General features: G+C 49.8%; 9 protein-coding genes across 9 annotated transcripts; 5 read left to right on the plus strand and 4 right to left on the minus strand.

Moving 5' to 3' along the window:
- Window positions 1-622: 622 nt before the first annotated feature.
- nctA (negative cofactor 2 transcription regulator complex subunit BUR6) lies at window positions 623-1,424 on the plus strand (the record flags this gene model as incomplete). The annotated part of the gene is made up of 2 exons (XM_002558066.1): window positions 623-1,091; window positions 1,168-1,424. 2 exons carry the CDS (start codon window positions 623-625, stop codon window positions 1,422-1,424), a joined length of 726 nt encoding a protein of 241 aa, XP_002558112.1.
- Window positions 1,425-1,838: 414 nt separating this feature from the next.
- N7525_001295 (uncharacterized protein) lies at window positions 1,839-4,475 on the plus strand (the record flags this gene model as incomplete). Its single annotated transcript, XM_002558065.1, has 5 exons — window positions 1,839-1,847; window positions 1,895-2,002; window positions 2,053-2,735; window positions 2,787-3,011; window positions 3,062-4,475. The coding sequence occupies 5 exons, from the start codon at window positions 1,839-1,841 to the stop codon at window positions 4,473-4,475; spliced, it is 2,439 nt and encodes an 812-aa protein (XP_002558111.1).
- Window positions 4,476-5,242: 767 nt separating this feature from the next.
- N7525_001296 (putative MFS transporter) lies at window positions 5,243-7,039 on the plus strand (the record flags this gene model as incomplete). The annotated part of the gene is made up of 3 exons (XM_002558064.1): window positions 5,243-5,651; window positions 5,703-5,949; window positions 6,007-7,039. 3 exons carry the CDS (start codon window positions 5,243-5,245, stop codon window positions 7,037-7,039), a joined length of 1,689 nt encoding a protein of 562 aa, XP_002558110.1.
- Window positions 7,040-7,467: 428 nt separating this feature from the next.
- N7525_001297 (lysophosphatidic acid acyltransferase LOA1) lies at window positions 7,468-8,588 on the plus strand (the record flags this gene model as incomplete). Its single annotated transcript, XM_002558063.1, has 3 exons — window positions 7,468-7,498; window positions 7,557-7,794; window positions 7,856-8,588. 3 exons carry the CDS (start codon window positions 7,468-7,470, stop codon window positions 8,586-8,588), a joined length of 1,002 nt encoding a protein of 333 aa, XP_002558109.1.
- Window positions 8,589-9,282: 694 nt separating this feature from the next.
- N7525_001298 (FAD-binding oxidoreductase) lies at window positions 9,283-10,881 on the plus strand (the record flags this gene model as incomplete). The annotated part of the gene is made up of 3 exons (XM_002558062.1): window positions 9,283-9,485; window positions 9,538-9,632; window positions 9,710-10,881. 3 exons carry the CDS (start codon window positions 9,283-9,285, stop codon window positions 10,879-10,881), a joined length of 1,470 nt encoding a protein of 489 aa, XP_002558108.1.
- Window positions 10,882-11,763: 882 nt separating this feature from the next.
- On the minus strand, window positions 11,764-13,548 carry N7525_001299 (lipase family protein; the record flags this gene model as incomplete). The annotated part of the gene is made up of 3 exons (XM_002558061.2): window positions 11,764-12,751; window positions 12,809-12,965; window positions 13,020-13,548. The coding sequence occupies 3 exons, from the start codon at window positions 13,546-13,548 to the stop codon at window positions 11,764-11,766; spliced, it is 1,674 nt and encodes a 557-aa protein (XP_002558107.2).
- A 1,094-nt stretch (window positions 13,549-14,642) lies between these two features.
- On the minus strand, window positions 14,643-16,633 carry N7525_001300 (putative protein kinase; the record flags this gene model as incomplete). Its single annotated transcript, XM_002558060.2, has 2 exons — window positions 14,643-15,190; window positions 15,247-16,633. 2 exons carry the CDS (start codon window positions 16,631-16,633, stop codon window positions 14,643-14,645), a joined length of 1,935 nt encoding a protein of 644 aa, XP_002558106.2.
- Window positions 16,634-19,382: 2,749 nt separating this feature from the next.
- On the minus strand, window positions 19,383-21,196 carry N7525_001301 (uncharacterized protein; the record flags this gene model as incomplete). Its single annotated transcript, XM_002558058.2, has 2 exons — window positions 19,383-21,049; window positions 21,082-21,196. The coding sequence occupies 2 exons, from the start codon at window positions 21,194-21,196 to the stop codon at window positions 19,383-19,385; spliced, it is 1,782 nt and encodes a 593-aa protein (XP_002558104.2).
- Window positions 21,197-22,638: 1,442 nt separating this feature from the next.
- On the minus strand, window positions 22,639-23,307 carry N7525_001302 (protein transporter TIM23; the record flags this gene model as incomplete). Its single annotated transcript, XM_002558057.1, has 2 exons — window positions 22,639-22,662; window positions 22,717-23,307. 2 exons carry the CDS (start codon window positions 23,305-23,307, stop codon window positions 22,639-22,641), a joined length of 615 nt encoding a protein of 204 aa, XP_002558103.1.
- Between the last annotated feature and the right edge of the window lie 62 nt (window positions 23,308-23,369).

Below are 23,369 nucleotides of genomic sequence, written 5' to 3' on the forward strand. Positions count from 1 at the left end.
CATGTCAGAGAGAAGTAAGAGGCATCTGGAACTAATAGATGACGTGGAGCACCCAAACAAAGCGCATTGTTGATGTGATGAGACCCTCAGATTAGATCAAGTTATTTTGGGCGTTCACAGAAGAACAGCGATACTCTGACGGTTTCATCTGTTTCAACTCGACGTTTTTGGATTTATCGTCATCGGGTATTTGGTGTTCTACGGGTGCCTAGAGGGGCAAGGAGATTGCCACCTACGATGTACAAATTCAATGTATTGAGAAGTTGAGTATAGGACAAAGAGAAGAGAGTAAGTATGTACAAGGTAAACAAGGGAGAGAAAGGTCAGACCGAAATGTAAAATAAAATTTAGAAAAAAGGGTATGAAAAAGGTGAAGAGTGAGATATAACAAAGGGAAGAAGATGAAAAAGGGCCGAAAATGTTGATTTTCATTAAAAAAAAACAGACCAAAACAGTCAAACCCGGTAAAGACATTACCAAAAAAACCACGACGGAATTTAAAAAGGACAGCGGCGCCCGACTCGGTCGTTGGATTCTCCTCTCCAGGGAGCTTGGGCCACCTACTTTTTTTTTTTTCGCGATTCCACTTAATTTTATTTTTATTAATTTTTTTTTCTTGACCATGACAGAGGACAATTATCGGCCTCGCTCTCCTGATCTCTCTCTTCCTCCTCATCAACACGCGCTTGCGAGTCCCACTACCTCTTACACATCACCTTTCTTCAACTCATACCAACCGTACCAACACCCAAATCCAAGTCGCGTATCGCAGCAATACGTTCCACCATATCAGCCAGACTCGGACATGGCCCGTCGTTCAAGCCGTCTTGCTCAGTCTGAACACGCCCCCATCCCCGAACCTATGCCTGAAGCAATTCAACCCATGCCCGAAATAATCCAATCAATCCCGGAACCCATCGCAATGGCGCCAGTCCCCACTGTTGCGCCGGAGATCGAGGAAGAGATGCCACCGGCACCTCCAAGTGCGGGGATAGAAGTAAAGACCAAATTTCCTGTGGCGCGCATCAAGCGCATCATGCAGGCCGACGAGGATGTCGGCAAGGTTGCTCAAGTGACACCGATTGCTGTGTGTACGTACTTTATCTGCGCTGCCTTTTGCGTGTAGTCATGCTTTGCAAAATATACTAACCAGACAATTTCATATAGCCAAGGCTCTCGAACTCTTTATGATCTCTCTCGTCACTAAGGCCGCACAAGAAGCGAAGGATCGCAACTCAAAGCGCGTCACGGCCTCCCATCTCAAACAGGCCGTCGCTAAGGATGAGGTGCTCGACTTCCTGGCCGACATCATCGCCAAGGTCCCCGATCAACCCGCTGGCCGGAAACACGATGACGACGGAAGTGATCAGAATGAGGGTCGCCGTAAGCGTGGCGGGCGGCGACCAAAGGATGAGAGTGATTGAGGTTGGCCCGTAAATGATTTGACGACGTGTTAGATGGGATGGGGTATTAGGCGCATAAATCCATTGGGGGTTCTTTTCTTTTAGGCGTTCAAATAGTGGGAGGCAGATCTGGGAGCGCATTTATCTGTGAATATCTTTGGGTTTTGGGGCTCGAATGACTCGAGCCCCCGTACGCGCACGGTCTTTTTATTCAACGAACAGGACCTGGATTGGCATCTTTCTTTGTCGGAACTTGAATGTGCATGGCTGTAATTGTATAAATCTCGAACGCGCATTTAGCATATGCTTCAATGTTGGAGGTTGATGATTTATACCTAGGTAGTTGTAAAGCGGCGATCAGCCGATAAACACCGTCTCCACTCATCCTCGACCCCCCGTCACTTTCACTCTGTGAGATCATGCTGTCCTCACAGAATGGACTTTGTACGTGCCGCTTTGCTTCTCTATCAATCTCTGCTAATATAGTATAGTGGTCTCGTCTCATCGGCGGCTCGCGCGCCCTGGCCAACAAATCCTCCAAGGCCACCTCGCCCACGGAACGGCTAACTGCCTTTAAGCGCGCCTGCAATGCTCTACAGGTACCGACTATGTCCGCTTCCACAATGCCACCAACTAACCCAATTGATAGCAAATATGGCGCTCAACAAATACTCCTTCAGGCGAACAATCGGTTGCGCATGCGCGCACGTACGTTGAACGACTCAACTCGATTCTGAGCGAGGAAGCCCGCGGGCCCGCACCGCACCCCTGTGTCGCCTATGCAGCATCTTCCCAGGTCTTTGTGACAGTGACCAAGCTTGCTCTTTCCTTCCACGATGAAGGCGTCATCCGATCAGCCACGGTATTCTTCAACACACTGATCGATGCGGAGGTAGATGGGGTCGTGGACAATCGATTGTTTGCCCGCGCGTTGGTGGATCTGGTCCGCCGCGCGGAGAAGACCTCGGATGAGATCGAGGGCCGACTTGTTGAATTGCTATTTGGTATTGCCAACAACATTCGTCTGCAGCCTGCTATCCTGCCCGCGTGGTTTGTGCCTCGGGTAACACCGGTCGCCCAGGATAGCGATTCGCAAGCTCCAAGTGGAACGGAGTTTGCAGGAGCTACCAGGAAGGACGAGTTCCCTCTGTTTTATCTGTTGGTGGACTATGTTCACCATGAAGGACGTGCTGGTGACTTTGCTCGAACGGGGTTGCTCTATCTTATTGAAACCGCGTCACGGTCCAAGAATCTAGAGAAATGGCTGATTGAAAGTGATCTAGCTACGCTCATGGCCACTGGACTGGGCGCACTCTACAGCCAGCTGGGACAGTAAGTTTGGCCCTTTGATAATCGCGGGACAGTATGCTAACCGAAAAAAAGCTTGTCGTTTACTCCCACCACCGAGGACGATAATGTCCCCCACATTGTTGTTTTATCCGATCATGCGAAACAAGAGACCGCTTTGCCGCCGGTTCTAGGCCAAGCAATGGATGCGTTTATGTCTTATCTGTTGTTTTGGCAGGATACAATCGACCATTGCAAATCTGCCGAAGTGAACGATACCTTATTAGACCATTTCCAGGTGCTGTTTCTGGAGCAACTTCTGTGAGTATACAATCGGCCCTCTGGTATGGAGTTATCACTGACTCTTGCAGGTACCCATCCTTGTTAGAATCATCAGATGTAGCTGGTGGCTCGACAGCGGCAGTACTGACTTACATGTGCCGCATCCTCGACTCGATCGAGCAAGGCGAATTGGTCCATCGAATCTTACATTTCTTACTAGCGTCTTCCCCTCAACCTGAGGAGCAAATGGATATGTCCGCAAGCCGGCGGAAATCGCTCAATGTGCTAGCTGCGTTGGCCTCTGAAGCGGCCCAACCATCACCGTCACTATTCAACCTTCGCGATTTGGCCCTATTGGGACTCCAGTCATCGAACTGCCAAACGGTTTTAGCTACACTGCGCCTTTTAAACACTGTTCTCCAAAGGCACCATCTATTTGCACGGGCGCTGATCCATACCATTCCTACCCAGCCAGCAAATCAGCGCCCCGTTGGCGCTTTGAATGCCGAGCTACAGCAACTTTTGGTCATGGGGACGTCCCTCGTCGATGACCCCACGCTGAATGAGTCGTATGACAACTACGTTGCAGATGCCACATGTGTGCTTGAATCCCGTCTGTGTCTGCCCGTCTCCTCGATGGAGGAAGATGAGGAGACGCTACCCTTACCATTACAGCTCCAGCAAGATGATCCCATAGTGCAGGCCCTTCTTGGGTGCCTTGGATCGTTCTTTACCAACAGCGTCATTGTCAATTTAGCATTAACAGGTGTGTTCATGAGCCTGGCGTCCTCACATCTGTTCTCCCTGGACGGGTGGGTGTTGGTTGATCCCAACCAATATGAGGCCCCTTCCTCCGAAGAAACCGATGATGGATTTGAACACCTTCGTCGGGCTTACCAGGCCCCAACTTGGCCTGCCACAGCTGCTCCGACATTGACATTAGCGCTCCAAAAACTCGTGAACCAGGTCCGACAATGGCAACGAGAACTGCCCGACTTCAATGTACTGGTCGCTGCTCGACGAGAACTCTTGCACCAGGATGATCGCCCGCAGACGCCGGACCGATCGCGAGACCCCTCGGAGCATCCGACATCCTCAACGATTCGTTCGCGCCCGTCATATCCTGGTTCACCAGACGCCTCTACCCCAGCCGCCCGTGGCCGGTCTCCATATCCGGTCAATTCGCCCTCTATATTTTCTAGTCGGGATCGGGATGGATCCTCTGTTCCTGCTGACTCACGCGGGTCCTCGAATGCCCGGGCGGTGGCCGCTGAGGCTCTGCGCCAGCGACTTGCCACACCATTTCCGCCTGCACCTGCAGATCCACCGTCTCCATCAGCCGAGGAGGGGGCGGGCTCAGACGATACCAAGGATGTCCCAGTCGCAACTCTTGGCCACGTACTGACGAATGTGGTGATTCTCTATGAATTCCTCCTAGAGTTGTCGGCGGTAGTACAAGTTCGGGGAAGCTTATTTGAAGAGGCAGGATATGATTGTAATTAGGAAAACAATGTCTCTGCTTTTGCTCTTTTCCTCTTTCTTTTCGGTATATAAAGGGGTATACAGTGGAACCTCTGAAATATTGGGCATATACAACAATACCGCCCTGTATACCGCCTGCCCTCCTGAATACCGCCTCCCTTTTGAACCACAAGAATAAATAGTCGGCTGCTTATACGGCCGCAGTCTTCTTAGTAGTCTTCTCAGGTAGTCTTCTCCAATAGTCTTTTCATGTGTCTTCTTTGTGGTCTCTTTTAGCAGCCTCCTTAGGTACATGCCTTTGACTGCTAACCCTTAGGGCTTGATCACGTGCCTATATGTTCACTATATCACGAGTTTTAGACTGGCAGAACCGGCAGAATTTGGAGGGCGATATCTAGGTATAAAGATTTAGCCCAATATTTCGGAGGTCTCACTGTACTTAGGTATCAGTAACTATGTTGTATGTTGTATACTGTGTTTTGCTTGAGCAATCTATCAAAAACATCCTAAGAAATTGATCTGCAAAGTAATAAGAATAGCACCAGTGGACACCCACTAGTTTGGCCACTTAACCCCTGGAGGAGAAACTATGAACCGCCAAGACATCGTGCCGGATTGGCTGGCGACGATTGGCAACCTTGGAACTTCTCTTCCAACACGTAAGACACGATTTCTCACACTCTTTTCTAATTGAATTTTGACAATGATCTGATACTGACCCTCAATAACTTCCGATCGGACTACCTTCTTTTTATATATACCCTCACTTGACGGTATGAGTGGCCAAGATGGCCTCGATACGTCATGAGTCTCTCGAGCGCGAGGACCGCGAGGATGCCCCATTCCTCGACTCCCCCAATCCGAACTCCCCCGGCCCAGCCCATTGCCATGTCCATAGCAAGCCTAGTATAGGCAGCCGCCCAGTGAACGCCAATGCCTCCGCCAGCGCCATCAGTTTTCGCCTCAAGGCGATCCTATTCGCCATGGTCCTCGCAGTTGAGATCGGCTTTGCTTTCCTGGAGGGTCCCATGGTCCGCATCATGGAGTCGATTGCTTGTCGCCAGTATTTCCTGGGTGTGGACCCGACTAAGATCGGCGCAGATGGACAAGTGCCGGAGGCCATGTGTAAGATCGGGGAGGTGCAAGCTGAACTAGCGGCTGTGAAGGGTTACCATATGTTCTTTGATGGGTCACTCTGTAGGTTTATTTGAATATCCAAGGCAATACCATTATCTGATTGCTTCGCAGGCGCTCTTTTGGCGATTCCCTATGGTCTGCTGGCAGACCGTCGTGGCCGCAAGTCTACACTCGCTTTATCTCTTCCCGGGTTTGGGTTGAATGCCATCTTTACACTCGTTATATTGTGGTTCTCGGACATATTTCCTCTGCGTGCGCTTTGGCTTACTGCCTTGACGTGGTTGCTTGGGGGTGGTCCAGTCGTCTCTTTTGCAATTATCTGGACTATGATGGCCGATGTAACCAGCGAGGCTGAAAGGTATGGTACTCCTCCAATTTGGACATGGATTTTATAGATGCTAATCGAGTGGCACAGAGCGGGCATCTTCTTTCAATTTGCAATCGTATCAATGGGCGCCGACTTCGCTTCAAGTGCTTTTAGTTCCTATCTCATGACCTTGAATCCCTGGATACCATTGGTAATTGGATTTGCAATTGTAATGGCCGGAATGATGCTCATTTTGGCGCTACCGGAAACGAAGCATGCACTGCCGCCTCGGAAAGCTGAACCGACTCATGTTGAGCTGTCAGATCTGACAGATGGCGCTCCCGAACCAAAGCCATATCGCGAAGAACCCGACATGAACGGTGACCATGAGAACGAACCGCCCTCTTGGAGTATCCAATCGTACTCCCACCGATCTATTCTGGCAAAGTTCCGCGCAAATTACCGCTTTTACCTTAGACCCTACCGGTTCATCCTCAACCGAACACCTGTTCTCCTCCTTCTCACTGCATTTCTGGTCTACCGTCTAAGCCGAGGCTCATCCTGGTTTTTGACCCAATATATATCGACACGTTATTCATGGACACTTGCAGAGTCCAACTTCCTGGTATCTGCTCGCCCGACCGTGGCAATCCCGCTGTTCCTTTTTGGCCTGCCTTTCCTCAAAAGCCGTGTCCTGAACCCCCGGCTTTCCTCGACAGAAAAGGACCTCTGGCTGGCACGGCGCAGTATAATCTGTCTCACTGTTGGAACCCTCGGAATCGGCCTCTCCCCTACCATTGCAACGCTGATCCCCAGCATGATCATCCAGACCTCAGGATCGGGCTTCGTTTTCCTTGCCCGCTCCATCATTACCACTTTGGTCGAACGTGATGAGACCGCTCGCTTATTTACTGCGATTGAGATTATCCAGTCGTTGGGAAATGTGGTTGCGAGTCTATCCATCACGACCGTCTTCCAAATCGGGTTGCGTCTCGGTGGGGTCTGGATCGGTCTCGCGTGGATGATGACCAGTACGCTCTTCTGTTTAGTCGGCGTCGCCATCTGGACTTTTAAACTGCCCCCAAGTCCCCCGTCACCGGACCTTATGGCTGAGGATTATGACGGGGAGGACAGGGCGTGATCTTATAGTCCTATCTTGTATACTACTCATAGCTTCCGTGCACATTTAGAGCGTTTCATTTTTCATTTGGAGCGTGTTTTGTTTTCCGGTTATTTATTATATATCATAGATAGCGTATAAAAATAACGAAACAAATATCACAAAACTTAGTATCGAATCCGATGTGTTCTTCGCTCGCCGCAACTCTAATACTCCGGGGAAAGGCTTATGAATGCCTTAGGAACCATATCACGTGGCAGCTCTTTTCGCATGTGAATATCACCAGCTTGTCGACCCGACTCCACAGAGTCAGAATTAGCCCCGAGTTCGAGTCGCAACTTGTGCTGCCGGCGCATCCCCGAATAGACACTCGCCTCGCCCAGCGCATGCCGTGTTGATGATTGAGCCCGCAGCATAGCTCATTCTGCATAAAGCTGTCATAACACGAGATGGAGAGATACTCTCAGTTCCGGGATCGAGGTGGGTTTCCGCTGTGATAACTAACCCCTGCAAGTACATATATACTGACATCTCCCAGGCTCTGGCATTGCTCCATTCCTGCCAATCCCGGTTGAACCACTCGGACTCCAAGCCCCCCTTCGTATTTTCCTCTTCTGCTTCCGCCTCCCGCTCTTCATCTTCGTCACTCTTAGCTATTTCTTGATCTTACAATGGCTTCCTATCGGGTCGCTGGGCAAAAAAGCCGCTCTATGGTGTATTCTTGGAGTCCCCAGCATCTGGTGGATTGATCTCCAAGTGGATGGAGTGCGCAAAGGGTTCGTGCTGCACCATTGGAACTATAGCCTGTTCTGCCGATAACTAACAGTTCCAACACAGGTCTTTGAAGCAACAGCAAGCGCGCCTGCCACAGCCCGGCTCGGTTATCGCCTCGTCCTTCACATCGCCCATTGATGCTGTGTACCTGGCAGCTATCTTCGACCCGATCTTCACAGCGTCCTACCCCAACATTCGCCAGGTCGAGCGCATCTCTCTGCTCCAGGCCATTCTGCGAGCCTTCGCTTCCCCCTCCACGCAGCCCGCCCCCGGTGCTCAGATGGTGGATATCTCGACACTGGTCGAGAAATACCCCAGCAGGCCGATTGTATTGTTCCCGGAATGTACCACCACCAACGGTCGCGGCATCTTAACCCTGAGCAACTCCCTTCTCGGCGTGCCGGCCAACACCAAGATCTTCCCCGTCAGTCTGCGCTATACCCCTATGGATATCGTGACGCCCATCCCCGGGAGCTATATGAGCTTGCTGTGGACGCTGCTTAGCAAGCCGACCCACTGCATCAGAGTGCGCATCGCGGAGTGCGTTACGAATAGCCAAAACACTATTGGTACATCTTCCTCTCTCTCGACTGGGAAGTCGACATATAGTACGAATTACCTGGACACACTGGACCAAAACGGGCAAGAACAACAGGTCTCGAGCAGCGAGAAGGCGCTGCTGGATAATGTGGGGGAGTCACTCGCCCGTCTGGGTCGGGTTAAGCGGGTTGGCTTGGGGGTGAAAGAGAAGCAGGAGTTTTCACGAGCTTGGAGCCAGAGTCGTCGGACATGGTGATCGCGATACATAGATAGTATTTCTTTCGGTATATTTTAGATGTTCAACTCAAATACATTGGCTGGCTCAAGCTACTCTTGCCAATACTTATGGATTTATACGGTGGGGATGACTTCAACGCCTGGAATTGGATAAACATGAAGATTTTTATAGTGGGAATAGCTTCATCTTCTCACCTTCGTATTTTGATTTTAAAGAATACGACCTCACCCCTACAGTTATCGTGTCTTTTCCTTTTTTTTTTTTCTGGTATCTTCTTTGGTATCTGTTTCTCTGGTGTCTCTTTCAGTCGTCTTCTTTTGTACGTAGGCTGTCTTTCCATAGTGTTTAGGTAGAAATCCTTAGAAGGTTGCGAGGTTACCTACATAGGCAGTATCTTCAACGTAGTTATGTTATTGGACTTGGGAGTAGTTGGTCTTCGATTAGACCACTTACGAATTGTTGTGTGCCTCCAGGGCTCCTTTTGTAGGTTAACCGAGCCCTAGACGATCCATTGCCTTGACACTTGGGACTAAATCAGTCCTATCTGATGTGATCTTCTCGTCTGAAGCATTCTGTTTAGACTACATGACGTGATCCCTGGGTTTCGATATCTTTCTCTCTCCGTCTCCGCCTCTCAGCTCCTTCCTCTCTCTTCTGTCCCGATTTACCTTCCACGTCGTAGATCTGAGGGCACACTTTGCCGAGACCAACCATGCTTCTCAGGCTACTTGTTATGGCAGTAGGGATACCATCGGTGGCTCTTGCTGCCTCTAATGAGGCATTGAGGCCATGCTTCGAGAATGTGCTCACAGACCCGGGGAGTTTTGCCTTTGCTGGGGACCTGTTCTACGACCGCATTGTGAATCGTTACAACCTGAACATTCCCGTTACCCCAGCAGCATTGGCCTTTCCTACGTAGGTTTTGTTCAAGAGAACGGTTTATTGTGTCCTTGCTCATAGATCACAGTTCTTCTCAGCAGGTGGCTGATATAGTCAGGTGTGCCGCGGACAACGGGTATCCAGTCCAGGCCAGAAGTGGAGGACACAGCTATGGCAATTACGGTGGGATTCCAGAGTTATACTACCTTATACTACCGAAGAGGGATTTGGAATGAACACTAACATGTTATATGTGCCAGGTCTTGGAGGAACTGACGGCGCCGTTGCGATTGACTTGAAACACCTCAAGCACTTCTCCATGGACAATACAACTTGGCAAGCGACAATTGGGGCGGGGAGTTTGTTGAGTGATGTGACACAACGGCTGTCCCACGCTGGAGGGCGGGCTATGTCTCACGGAATTTGTCCTCAAGTCGGTTCGGGGGGACATTTCACAATTGGTGGGCTTGGTCCGACTTCGCGTCAATTTGGCACCTCAATTGACCATGTCGTGGAGGTTGAGGTCGTTCTTGCCAACTCGAGCATTGTCAGAGCCTCTGACACGGAGAACCAAGACCTCTTTTGGGCTATCAAAGGTGCTGCCTCGGGCTATGGTATTGTCACGGAGTTTAAGGTGCGAACTGAGCCTGAGCCTGGTACCGCGGTACAGTATACATACAGCATGGAGATCGGAAACCACAAGAAGCAGGCGGCCCTTTTCAAGAGCTGGCAGGCCTTCGTGTCAGATCCAACGTTGACTCGAAAGATGGCATCCACCCTCACTGTGCTTGAGAACAGCATGGCAATCAGTGGTACTTTCTTCGGCACCAAAGAAGAGTACGATAACATGAACCTTAGCAACAAGTTCCCTGGTGCAAACGGCGATGCATTGGTTTTCGATGATTGGTTAGGACTTGTCGCCCACTGGGCTGAAGATGTTATTTTGAGGTTGGCAGCTGGAATCCCAACGAATTTCTATGCAAAGTCCACTTCTTGGACGGCCCAGACCCTGATGAACCCAGAGACTATCGACAAAATGTTCGAGTACATTGGTACTGTCGACAAGGGTACTTTGAGCTGGTTCCTGTTGTTCGATTTTCAAGGAGGTTATATCAACGACATCCCGACTAATGCTACAGCTTACGCCCACCGTGATGTGCTCATCTGGCTACAGTCTTACACAATAAATCTCTTGGGGCACGTCTCCCAGACCCAGATCAGCTTCCTTGATGGGCTTCACAAGATTGTCAGCAATGGCGACCTCCCCATCGCTGCCTACCCGGGCTACGTTGATCCTCTGATGTCCAACGCCGCTGAGGCATACTGGGGCACCAATCTCCCCCGACTGCAGCAGATCAAAGAGCAGATTGATCCAAACAATGTGTTTCGGAATCCACAGAGTCCATCTCTTGCAAAGAAGCAGCCTTTGTGACGAACCATCGGGTCTTTTACATTCAGCACTGCAATGGGCAGTGATCGTCAACGCATTTTGTAAGATGGTTTAGAAACATAGAAATCGGAGTTTGACTTGGTCAAGACAACATCTTAACTTTCAATGTAGTTGTATCTCTATTCATTCTCGCTTTTCTGTCTCGCCGCCCATTCTTCACTCTGACGAGACGTCCATTCCCAACGAAGTGCCCACATCTCTCGATATAACTTCTCCGAGCACTTCGGGCACATTCCCGCCTTTTGATGAAGCCTTTCTTCAGGAATTCCAATGATGCCAATATTGAGAGCTCGGAAAACACGTCCTGTGCATCGCTCTCGTCTGAAGAATGGGACACCAAACTCTTCACAACGTGCAACTCGTCCGAAATGAATGCAGTTGCACATCGTCCACAAGTCGTAAGTCTGTACACACATTTTGTTGTGCTTTCTTTCTTTCTTTTTTCTTTTCTATTCGTGGCTTAGATCAATGCAAGGAACCCAGATATTGTATAGTATCTTTGGGGCTTCCGCTACTTCAGTTTTGAGGTTGGCGATCTTGGGGACATAGTTAGAGGACCTAAGTGGAAGGTTATATATTCATGGAGATAAAACTTTCATTCGTCTTTGAAGACTTTGGTCTCTTAGTTCCTTTCTTTGTTTCTTTAATGTGTTGGTTTGAGCAGATCTACGGAGACGCCAGGTCAACAAAGGCATACACAGAATATTGTCTTGGAATGGTCAAATTGCCAATGACAGGAGTATTCCACATAGTAGCAATAGAACCAATCTACCGTGAATATGAAAACAACAAATGGGTATTTTAATAGCTTGCTAATGAGCACAAAACGTCCTCACATTAAGCCGCGATACATATTATGATACATCACGATTGTTTGCTCAAGGCACCTCTGGCCAAGTCATCGATGCGACGGGAATATAGGTCCATAAAGTGCATAACGGGGTCACCAAAGACCACTCCTCGGAGCTCAGGATCTGTTATCCCGCAGGCATCTACATTTTCGCGCGGTGGCAGTGCAGGGGGTCCACCAGGGACGGGTGGCGCTGTAAACACAGGACGGCCACTCAACTGGTCTCGCGGACGAAGAAGAACAAGCCGACCAGCCAGCGACAGATCTGAAGATGGGGTTCTCCAATAGATAGGAGCAGATCTTTTCTTCCTGTCATACAAGGCTAGTAGTGACCCCGGTGCGGGGGAAACATATAGATCTAGCAACGAGAGAAAGTAGCCCTTGTCGGCACGGGATACCGGGTCACCCTCGTTGATGAAAGCGAAGAAGATGGACTTTGATGCCCGGGCAGCAGGGGATGGCTGCAGCGGATGCAGAGATATGGGCGGAGCACCAAATGTAACACAGTGAATGTGCTTAAAGCAGCCGCGGAGATGAGTGAGTTCGGATTGCACGATCGGCGATTCGGATAGCAGATGTAGGTATAGCAAGCTGGCGACGGCACCGCCCGCGGAGTGGCCAGTGAAGACTAGCGAATACGACATGCGTGAGGGATCTTCTTCGAGAAGATTACGTAGTCGGGCTGCGACGGGGGCAACCATCTTTCGGGCCACAGATAAGAACCCTGAGTGACAGCAGTTGGATGGGTCGTCTAGAAAGCCTGTGGGTGGAGTTGGCGCTGTATGAACATTCACGGCCCAGTCCAGGAAACTCTGTGTACCACGTATGGCGAAGACAATCGTGTTCATGTCATCGATTGGTAGTGACTTGACCACCATGGCTTTGGTACCATGTAGCCAGTCTGAATTCACATATGAATGCCGTTCATGGCCGGAGGGTTTGTCGTAGACCCGGCGCGAGTACTTGGCTGCGAGTTGAAGGAGGGGATAAGTGGGAGGATAGCTTAATGCGAGATCAGCAAGTTGACCCAAATAGTACCTGAATGTTGACGGCCCTTACAATTTCAGTGGTGTTAAATGGGGTGGTAATCGCGAATTGGCATATAGATACACCTTGGAAAAGTAATCCACAGACCCTGTTGGCTTCTTCTTCTCTTTTCGCTGTGATCGGCGATCTCTCCTCTCGTCTGATTGGAAAGGAATTGTACACGCAGCAACTATTGTCACTAATGAGTATCATCCCGATGATATGTCGGAGGTATACCACTTACTCAGTTCATTCTCTCTCCCACAAAACGAACCTAGGTCGATCGAGGTGATGACTTGATCTAATAACCGCGATGTAGCCTCCTTGACGTTTGCACCACCACCTAAACTCTGATGGACCAAATTCTCGAGATCGTGAATCGTGGCATTGGTCTTTTCGACTGTATGCGATACTAAGCTGGTCATTGATTGGTTCAGACTCGTACATGATGTCCATTTTGAAAGTTTCGGTGGTTGAGAGTTCCATGGCGGACTGTTTTGAGCAGTTCCTGGGGAAGGATGGAGTGACTGTGATGCTGGCTGAGGTTGTAGATAAACCGTAGACATTGTCATATTTGGATTATATGGGACTGTAGGTGTGCGAAATGTGTTAAATGTGTTGACTGAGTATGTCCCCATTGGCGACGCATACGGATGATGGACATGTTTCTGTGGTGCCGCGACTACGCCCTCTCGTTGATTGGGACGCGGTGGCTTTGGCGGGGGTTTTGGAGATGAGGATCTCTTTGAACGACTCGAACGGCCAAAGGCCATGATGTATATCCCAACTCAGTCTGTGGAATGCGTCGAATGTGTGGGGTGCCCTCAATATGGCTATCCCATACATGAAATTCCAAGAGCCCCGGTCCTTGTCCGTATATCGGATATAAGCCAAAAAGAAGGACAAGGATGCAGGAGTTATGCAGGTCACGCCGAAGACGCTCATTCAGGCGGGTTTCCCATCGATTTGGGGGCCGTTCGGGGCCGTCGATAGGCTCGGTTAGAAAAGTACGAGCACAGCCCCAGTCACGGCGCCTCCACCGCCAATACGATCGCATGTGAAAAAAAAAGCTTGGATTTCAGCTGAGAGTATCATTTTGTTGATCTTTTGACGTCATGAGACTTGGAATAATAGCGAAACTGAACCTCGGCACATATAACAAGTATAAAAACCAGAAAAGAGATAAAAACAATGATAGACCAAGTCCAGAAACTATACAACCATCTACGCTGAAGGGAGAGCGGATTCTTAGTTTGTTCTGACTTTACATTGAGTCATTTCCTTACTGGCTTTCTTCAAGGGCAATGTCGAGCCTAATTGCCTGGGATGGAGGCCATGCAGCATCAATACCTATGCCAGTTGAAGTACACATGTAATTATTCTAGTGGCTATCTTCCCAGCTCTGCCTGTAACATGCATGAGGAATTCAAGACGATAGTCGTTGGCTAATCTGTTCACGATACGTTGACCATCGCTAGCTGCGATGTTTGTAGCAAGGATCTTTGTACTTGAAGTGCGACATTGCCAACATGGGGGGATGAGGGTAGGGCAAAGGGAAATGGGTCTTGTATTTCTGTTTCTTACCTCCTAGAGGTAGTTGTATGTAAAAAAGGGTATAAAGAACCGGTCTAGCCATAAAATCATAACATTCAATCCACATAATGACCCATCCAGTCATCGTGTCTCGTGAATAATAATGATGAGTGAAAAAAAAAAAAAAAAAAAAAGACATAAGAGAAAAGGTATGTGAGTCAAGAAAGAAAGGGGAAGAATGAACGAACAATAGAGAAGGCGAGAAAAGGGGAGAAAGGAGAAAGGAAGTAAAAAGAACAACACTCAGGACAAAAAGGCACATGGGAGACCGGCTCTATGGCACTTCTTTGTCGCCTCGTTTCAGACCACCAGGCACATCGATAGCATCACGCACCCAATCCATAGCAGCAATCTCATCAAGGGTCTTGCGTTTTGTGTTGCGCTTGAGAAGACCCTCCACGCAGTCACGGGCCCCTTCAAGTCCTTTGCCCTTCTCAGGATCCCATTCCTCGTCCTCGTCGGCATATCTATACCAGGCCCATTCGCAACGTGCGATACGATGCGGAGTCCGGGCACGAAGCTTGGCAGGGTCTCCTCGAGTGCCAGGCAGAACATCGAAGGGTAACCGATTCTCCATGATAGCATAGAGTAGAACACCGAGTGCCCAAGCGTCGGTGGAGCGACCGTCGTAAGCCTGACCCATCAGAATCTCGGGAGCTGCGTAGTCTTCACTGCCACATCGGGTCTGCAGAAGTGGGCTCTCGGGTGGTTCGGGAATACGTCGTGACAGGCCGAGATCACTGAGGGTGACCACAGCGCGGTCATAGGTACGCCAGTCTTGCACATCATCCATGACATGAGCGGGCATAGTAAGTAGAACATCTAGAAAGATGGTCAGTATGAGGTCTGCAGTATCTTGGCAAACAACGCTGGCTCACTTTCTAACTTAATGTCCCGGTGAACGATGTAATTCCCATGCAGATAACGCACGGCATCAACCAATTCCGCAAAAATTCGTCGGATCAAATCCACGGACATACGAGGGGCTCCTGACGTGGCAAACTCGAATAAATCTCCACCAGGACAATAGTCCAAAACCAACAAAGCACGCTTTTCGTCGCTGCCGAATGCTTTCAGTTGCACAAGGGACGGATGGTTGACCGACTTCAAGATTTCTACTTCGCGTTTGAGTGATACCTCCAGTCGGCCCTCGTCCGCGCCTCCAGCGGGTCCATGTTCGATGATTTTGACGGCGACCAGCTTTTGGTTGTTGACAAAACCGTGGAATGTGCCAGCTCCATCACCATCCGGCGACAAAGGCATGTCGGGAATAGGTTCCACACGTGCTGCCAGACTGACCTGACTGAACGTACCCTGTCCCAATGCCCGGACTTTCTGGTAAATACGGGCCTGCTCCGTGCGGACCGACCGGACGGAATATATCTCCTGTGGCGTGGAGAGAGGGGCAGGGTGACGGATGACGGGGTCATTGTCACTATATCCACCACCACTGCTGCGAGGCGGGCTGGGCGGACGAATAGTGGGCAATGCGATACCTCGGTGGACAGCGAGATATTGCTCACGATGAAGTCCATTGGACTTCGAATCTATGCTTGACGACGAGGCAATGCCGAGTCCGGCATTTCCTGACACTGCAATCGGACGGGGAGGAACAGACACCCGGCCGGGTGGTGCATAGTCACTCAAACTGCGGTTCCGAGAATGGGAATGCTTTGAGGACGAGTCGCGGCGACGCAAATGGTTCACAGATGACTCTTCCCCTTGGCCATCAATGCCAGTGTATGGTTTGGCGCGCGAGCGGGGCGTGGCGGGTGGCCCAAGCCCTTGTGATGAATCGCTCAGGCGAAGGCTGGAACCGTTGCGCGACGTTATTGACGAAGAACGAGACAACGACGGTAAATCAGCTCTCCGCCACGGCGACGCTCCTCCAATTGGCGACGGCAATGGAGTTATGTCACCCATCGCATTCAATTGGGGTGAGGACATGATGGATGCCGGGGACAAAGAGCCTGCACTGTATATAGGCGGTGCGATGAGGGCACGAAGACTCGGAGTACGGTGTGGATAACTTCCGGGCAAACTGGCCGACGCATAAGGATCGGAGTCTCGCGAGCTAGATGGTCGAATACTGGGTAGATCGGTGCGAATCTGAAGAGATGGTAGTGGCGACTCGGGATTAAGTATGGAAGGTACGAGGTCGTCTACCAAAAGAGGGCCGTTCACCTCCTCTTTCTTTGTATTTTCATTGTCGCTTGCATCTTGAAACATGGATGACATGGTCGATAGACCGGACTCGTGTATCATTTATCGAAAAGGCGTTGAGAGGGAGGATGACTCGAACGCAAACGGAAGGCCGGAAGCGTTAAGTTCTACCCTCCGGGGTGTGGGGGGGTCAGAGTCACCAGATATAAAACGGCCGAGATAAGAGTCTTGGAACCCCCAGCTAAGCCTCCAGGCCTAAATGGCCTTAGCGTGGGAAGACCCGTTAAGGGTCACCTCTCTACTCCGTAGGTATAGCGGAAGCTCAAAGCGCATGCAAGATAGATTATAAAGGGGAACAGAAGAAAAGGGGGAAATGAAGGACCAAGAGTAAATTCAATTAGAAAGGAAGGAAAAGCGACATGGCTGGGCGATGCAGCGAAAAGAAGGAAAAAAAAAAAAAAAAAAAAAACAAGAAATCACCTGGGCAGGATTAATCGGGGCTAGTCAGCTGACGATCCTAATATGGTTAGCTCCCCATGTGTTCCCCGCAGTGTTTACTTGAGTTTATACTGCAATTTTAATATGGTAAGTATGGAGATATCAGGTATAATAGAAGATGGGGGATCATTTTATTAAATTTCGTATCAACCTATACATTTTAGAATAATCCCATTCGACCTGACCTTGGTATATATCTTTTCAAGTATGTCTTTATACTGCGACGACCGAAGATGTTTGCTCCGAATGTAGTTCCCAAAAGGGAAGGTGATATGTCTATCATCTGCACTTTCCTGGGCCTCAGGCCTCAGGTATAGATTATACCTCGTAGCTAGTAACATGGTATCTTGTCCAGACTGAAGATCATTTCTACACTCTCTACATAGTACGCTCTACATGTCATTCCCTTTCATACATACCTCAATGTTCAACCCTTGCTCTCCGGCGCACGATAGTCTGGCGGGGTCAAAGGGACCAAACGCGTCCTGTGCGCCACTATACCTAATTTTAGCCTTCGCGGTGGCTTGCCCCCGAACCCAAAATCGTTGGGTATGTGATCCTCCGCCTTGGCATACTGGCTGTATGCTGTATGACGACGCTCAAATGTACTAAACCTTTTTGAGGTTGTCAAATTCTGACTCGGCAAATATAAAATGATAAACCCATTCTCCATTCCTGGGAGTTGACGTGGCCCGCATCCCGTTATGGCCCATTCTCCGGATAAATCAGCCGCATAATGTCGCTTCGGCCATCTTTGCGGCTTCGGCGGGAGAAGCGTCGAACAGCAAGGGGCACTATGTACATCCGTTCAATGAATTAATGAATTGAAGGGGTGATACGGCGGGTTCCAAAGTTAGTGGGGGAAATTTTCAGGGTTTTTGGGGTTGAAGATCCCTGCAGCCTCTCCACCATCGAGGCCAAACTACTCCGTACGAGTACAGATAAAGACCATCCCAGGAGACAGAGACTTCCAAGGTTCCGAACAAAGTCGTCGATTAGCGCCGTGTCGTGCATCCCAACACTGTGCCCATTTGCTGGTTGAAGAAGTGGCTGGGAAGGGATCGGCACGTACGAACCCGACCGCGGTGGGGCTCGACTTGGTAAACCCTGACCTTCAGCCAAAGAAGGACGTGATCTGATATCAAATATCGATCGATATCAAGGGCACAGAATGCATTGGCTTTTGGGGTGTCCTTATAATTTGCCAAGTGATTATCTACGAACTCTTTATATTCATCTGCGCAAATCATGCTTCTCTAACTCGGATGTTTGCAGACGGATCGAACTAGAATTCTATCTCGCATGTCGATCGCAGTCACTCACATCGCAGACCTCATATCTACGTCGATTGCGAGTCTTTTCTCGCACAGTCTGGTTTCACGTCGTCCTCCATTTCTCCGCGCCCTACTCCGGGGGGAGTGCTGAATCTGGCAACTGCAGTAGTGACAGCAATATTCTTGTTTATTATGTCGTGGTTTGCCTCCGGGCCTGCTCTTGGGACTGATTCCATGCCGACGAATGACAGATAAAGGGTGCTAACCAGTTTCATAGACAGGCGAACGAACATACACCACACCTTCGTATCGGCCAGATATGGTTGACCAATTTTAGCTCATTGTATGGAAGCTATTTACCTCGTGTAGGCGATGAGGCTACAAACCACTTCTAAAACTTGCTCGGATCCCCCATGAGGGCTTGCACAATTCGCTCCACCCAGAAGGGTGTACAAATCATTCATGGGTATGAATAATGGCTCGCGCTCCCTCCTCGTAAGGCTATGCCTTCTGTCATCGATGGTGTTGAGCAAACCTGAGCTTCTGTTGCATCAGCGGTGTCTTAGTTTGTTAGGTATTCTGCTTGGTGAGCTTTGGGATTTGAAAGCGCTGGCTCATGCTTGTAGGGCTGGTAGGCAGTATTCCTTCTTGGTTACTTCGTCCCCGCTCAATTTTCCTGGTGCTGTTGCTAGCCCTGCTGAACGCACTGGCCATTCTGTGACGAAGTGGATATATTTTACAACGCAGTAATTGTTTTACTGATAGGTTGCAGGGTTTAATAAAAATGCTCCTGATTTCGATTAAGGATTTGAAACACCGAAAGTTCATTAAGTACATATGTACTCACCTATCCCTGGAGGTACCTCGACTCTGGGAAACGGTCCGAGTATCCACTTTGGACTCCACATGGCTTAGCTTGTCCCAAGGCTTTTCTGTGGGCCCCGGGTATTTATAGACGTACCATCCCATCGGGGCCCTCAGCGCAGCGCTACCTATTAGATGGTTTACACCTGAAGAAAGATTGTTGCCCTAGACCCAATAGACCATATCAAGTTGGCTTCCGGTATCTCTATCTATATTCAAACAAGCATGAAGTCAAAGTCAGCTTCCCTTGCAATATCCTGCCACTGTATATCGACGTGCGGTCCAGCCGCTGCCCGCCGGTTCCACAGTGTTTGAACGATTTCACATAATACATTGATACTCTGGATTCCGTGCCGACTTTTCCGGTGAAAGAATGCCAACATTCGATCTTGCAGGTCAGGCCGCTCACAGTCAGCCGCAACCACAAAACTTGCCCAGTTATAGGGACAGCCACCCTTGTCACGCGTGAGCGCATCGACGGATTCAAGCTCCTGTATTGCTTTCTCAATCAGATCCTGTACATCATACAAGGCTGCGCCACGCAAACTGCGACGGAAGTATACAATCGTCGCGTAGTAGAATGAGTTCAGAGCGTGTTGGACGATGATCGATCCCGCGGCGTCTGGGTTGGACAGGGATGGGAAGTTCAGGTAGAGCTGAAGTTCGAGCCGGTCTAGTTCTTCGATGGACAACGGTGTGCGGGACTCAACAAGCGAGGTAATTTGAGCGAGGCATTGGACCAGTGGTGTTGTGACTCCGTGTGATCGTTCTAGGTAGTTATGTAAATGGGAGGGGCCATTGAGGAGCGACATGAGCCGTCCAGGCACAGGAAGACTGCATAGTGACGAAAGGGACAAGTAACTTTGGATCAATTTAGCAGCAGTCGGACTTCGAATCCAGTCGCCATGGACCTCGTTCTCCAGGAGACGAAGGCATCCAGAGACGTGTGCTCTCCATCGGCTGCGGCGACCGGACATAGCTTCAGCCGTGATACAAGTGAGGACAGCGGCTAACGTGGGCTCATCTAGGCAGCTAGCCCGCTGTAGGCTTCCTCGCAAATGACGGAGAGCCAGCTGGTCATGGTGGACGGCGATGGAGTGGTATCGCGCATCGTGGCGGAGGTGAGAGAGACTGAAGGCGGAAGAGGCACAAATGGCGTGGAAGATTGATAGATGGATGTTCGGCTCTGTTGGGGAGGCATCGAGACCTTTCAGGGCCAGAGGCAGGAACACTGTCCGGCAGGCGTTGTCCGGGGTGTCGATTAGGAGCATGTTTCCGCTGAGAAAAACAACCCAGTGATGGACGAGCTCTGTCTCTGGTCTTGGAAAAACTAATGGACTCATGGAATCCCAGAGGGAGATCTCAGTGCCATGTCTCTGGATATTTGATACAGATCTGCCGTGGTTGCTCTGACCTGACAGCTTATTTGGGGGTTTTTTATGATTAAGGACATGAGGAATTGCGTTGATGGAGATGTCATCAACCCGATTGTTAGACATCGGTAATACCGGGCAGGAATCCTCGTGGAATCCAGACGTGGATGGTGCGACGGCAGATGATAATTCACCCGAGGTTGCTCTCGGTGAAGCAGCCAGTTCGCTATCTCTGTCGCCAACTGACGAGTTAATCAAGTCCAACGAAATACGCTGTGCATCCTCCAAGTTGGGGAGATTAGGGTGGCCTGAATCTTGCATCTCAGGGCTTGAAGAAACGGAGAACACCGAGAATGGTCCCCGTTGTTGGGCACAGTCGTCCGCCGAACATCCATCCAGCTCAACCAGCAGTGCGGTGACAGCGGCAGATGACAACCCGTGGTCCGCATCTGGTAGTGGGGATCGCAACTGGCGCCGATGAGAGCGGCCCCCGGGGGTTTGAGACCATCCTAGGCGCAAACCATACCCCTTACACACCCACCCATTCCGCTGGCACCGCCGACAGTGAGGGTGTTCTTCGTCGCATTTGACTCGACGGTCTCGACAAGTCCAACATCCAGTGAAAGTCTTAGTGCGTTGTTTTGTGACTTTCGCATTATTTGACGATATATCTGGCATTGCCAAGGATCTGGAGGAGGGTGAAGGCTGTGGCATGGGTGAACAAAATTATTCCCCATTTGCCCGTCGGCAATTGCCGGTCCCTGATCGACGCCACATGAGCGCGGAAGTTGGCGGCAAAGATTTTGGAAAGACAGCTTAGTGCTCTCGTGCCAGTAAATACAGCTGCGTTTAGACATATTTACTTATGTATAAGGAGGATGGGTTTACACTCGTGGTCATTTACTACACGCATGTAACGCATGTAATTCAAGTGATATATATGGATGTTTCCGTGAGCCAAATCTCGGATTTATTACTTCTTCACTAGATTGGATTGACCCGAAATTTTCACATGAAGTTTGCAAACCGTCAAAGTAATATCGTGTCTTTTCCTAACTGGGAGTTCAATGTTTTCACATCGAAGAAAACTCCTTCACCCAATCTTCCCCTGTTAGCTCGTCCTATTCGCCGCATGAATTTCCGTTATATGGCTACAAAGCGCAGTAGAATGCATAGCTAGGCCTTTTGCAGAGCTCCGCGATAAATTTGATATGGTTGCAAGTGTACGGCAAAAGTGAGATAATCTCGACACTATCCCATTCCGAGCAGATGGAGGGAATATCACGTCCTCGCCCGCAGAGCATTGGAAGAACTATTCCGCTGCCTTGGTGAAGAGGTCAAATACATAGAAACTTCCCTTTCCTTTTTATCTTTGGTCTGTAGCCCATGTGTAGTATCTGGTTGGAATGGTGGTGCCATTTCCCATCCATCCAGACTGGTTGTTAGCACAACATTTCGATGGCAGACAATGCGGTAAGTCTATCCCTATGAGATTAGCAAATGACCGTAGGGCGGCATGAACTTCCATATCCGGGAGCCGGGCGAGATACCACGGGGCAATACAAAGACAATAGGAAGTTGCCTAAGAAGCTTTCCACGAGCCAGTAGCCCGAGACACACCGTCATAGTCATGTTGCATTGAAATGAATGTCCAAGCCCACCGAATATTGTTTGGTTTCTCCGCTGAAATGTCAGTTGGAATGTGAAGTTCACTTATTAATCTGAAAGTGCGAGAAATTGTCTATTGGAAGTCACTAGCAGCATTAGAATACGTAACTGACAGGCACTCACAAGCGCCATAGTCAATGAGTCGCAGATATGCAAGAGACTTTTCTATGTACACAGAACAAATACAAAGTACAAACCCAGTTGCACATCCCATTCCCAACCCACGCATAAATGCGAAACATGAAGCTTGAAGCGCCGGAGTGAAGAGACCCACAGGGGGAATAAAAAAAAATTGTAATACATCGCAGGTGGAAAGACAAAGCGAGGCGGCTAATCGTCAACCGCCAATGTCGTTTAAGTGTGGCGTGGAGGGTATGGAGTATTGGATAACCGAGAAGCGGAGTAGGATAAAACTGGCCATGCTAGCAATCTAGAAGAAGGCCTTTCGCGTAACCTGTAGAGTCGCAGTTAGCAAATGTCGCACGAAACATCAGAACAATATACATACAGCCCAAGCACCAGCAATGGAAGCCACAATGCCGCCAGAGATCATCATAGGCTTAATTCCACGTGTGCTCTTGAAGACCATGCCGCTCAATGCGCCGGCCACGATGCTGTTAGACGCATCGTGCTTGCCTCGCACGTATCCGAGGCTCGAGTTGAATCCGTTGTAAACCATAGCCACAACACCGGCCGAGTTTCCGAGGAACGGACCGCGACGGGTGACCGAGTTGAGTACACCGTTAAGACGAATTTTCGGTGCTGCCGTAGGTGGTGTCTTCTTCAATCCTTCTACAAGTCCCCAGACGCCTCCAGTAGTGAGCGCAACGAGATAGGTAGTGCCGGCACCGTAACAAAGATCGTCTGACCATCCACGGGATGGCAAGACTGATCGCGAGCCGGGGAGTTCATCGAGGGCAGTGTCGTCAAGGGAGAGGTAGTCGAGGGCATCTTGGTTCAGACCAGCCAGGGGATGGAGGCGAGAAGGATCGGGAATAGCGACCTCGGAGAGGAAGGATGTGGCATCTTGCGCGGTTGAAGGGTCGAAGGCATCGGGCCCGGTTTGCTTGCGGCCGCTGAGGGAGTCCCAGATGGACATTGTGAAAAGAGGTATGGAAAGATAGAGGATAGAAGATAAAATTACAATAACCTAAGGAGAAC

Source organism: Penicillium rubens (assembly GCF_028828025.1).
Source record: "Penicillium rubens strain IBT 27055 chromosome Unknown utg000001l_segment0_segment0, whole genome shotgun sequence".
NCBI classification, from domain to species: Eukaryota; Fungi; Ascomycota; class Eurotiomycetes; order Eurotiales; family Aspergillaceae; genus Penicillium; species Penicillium rubens.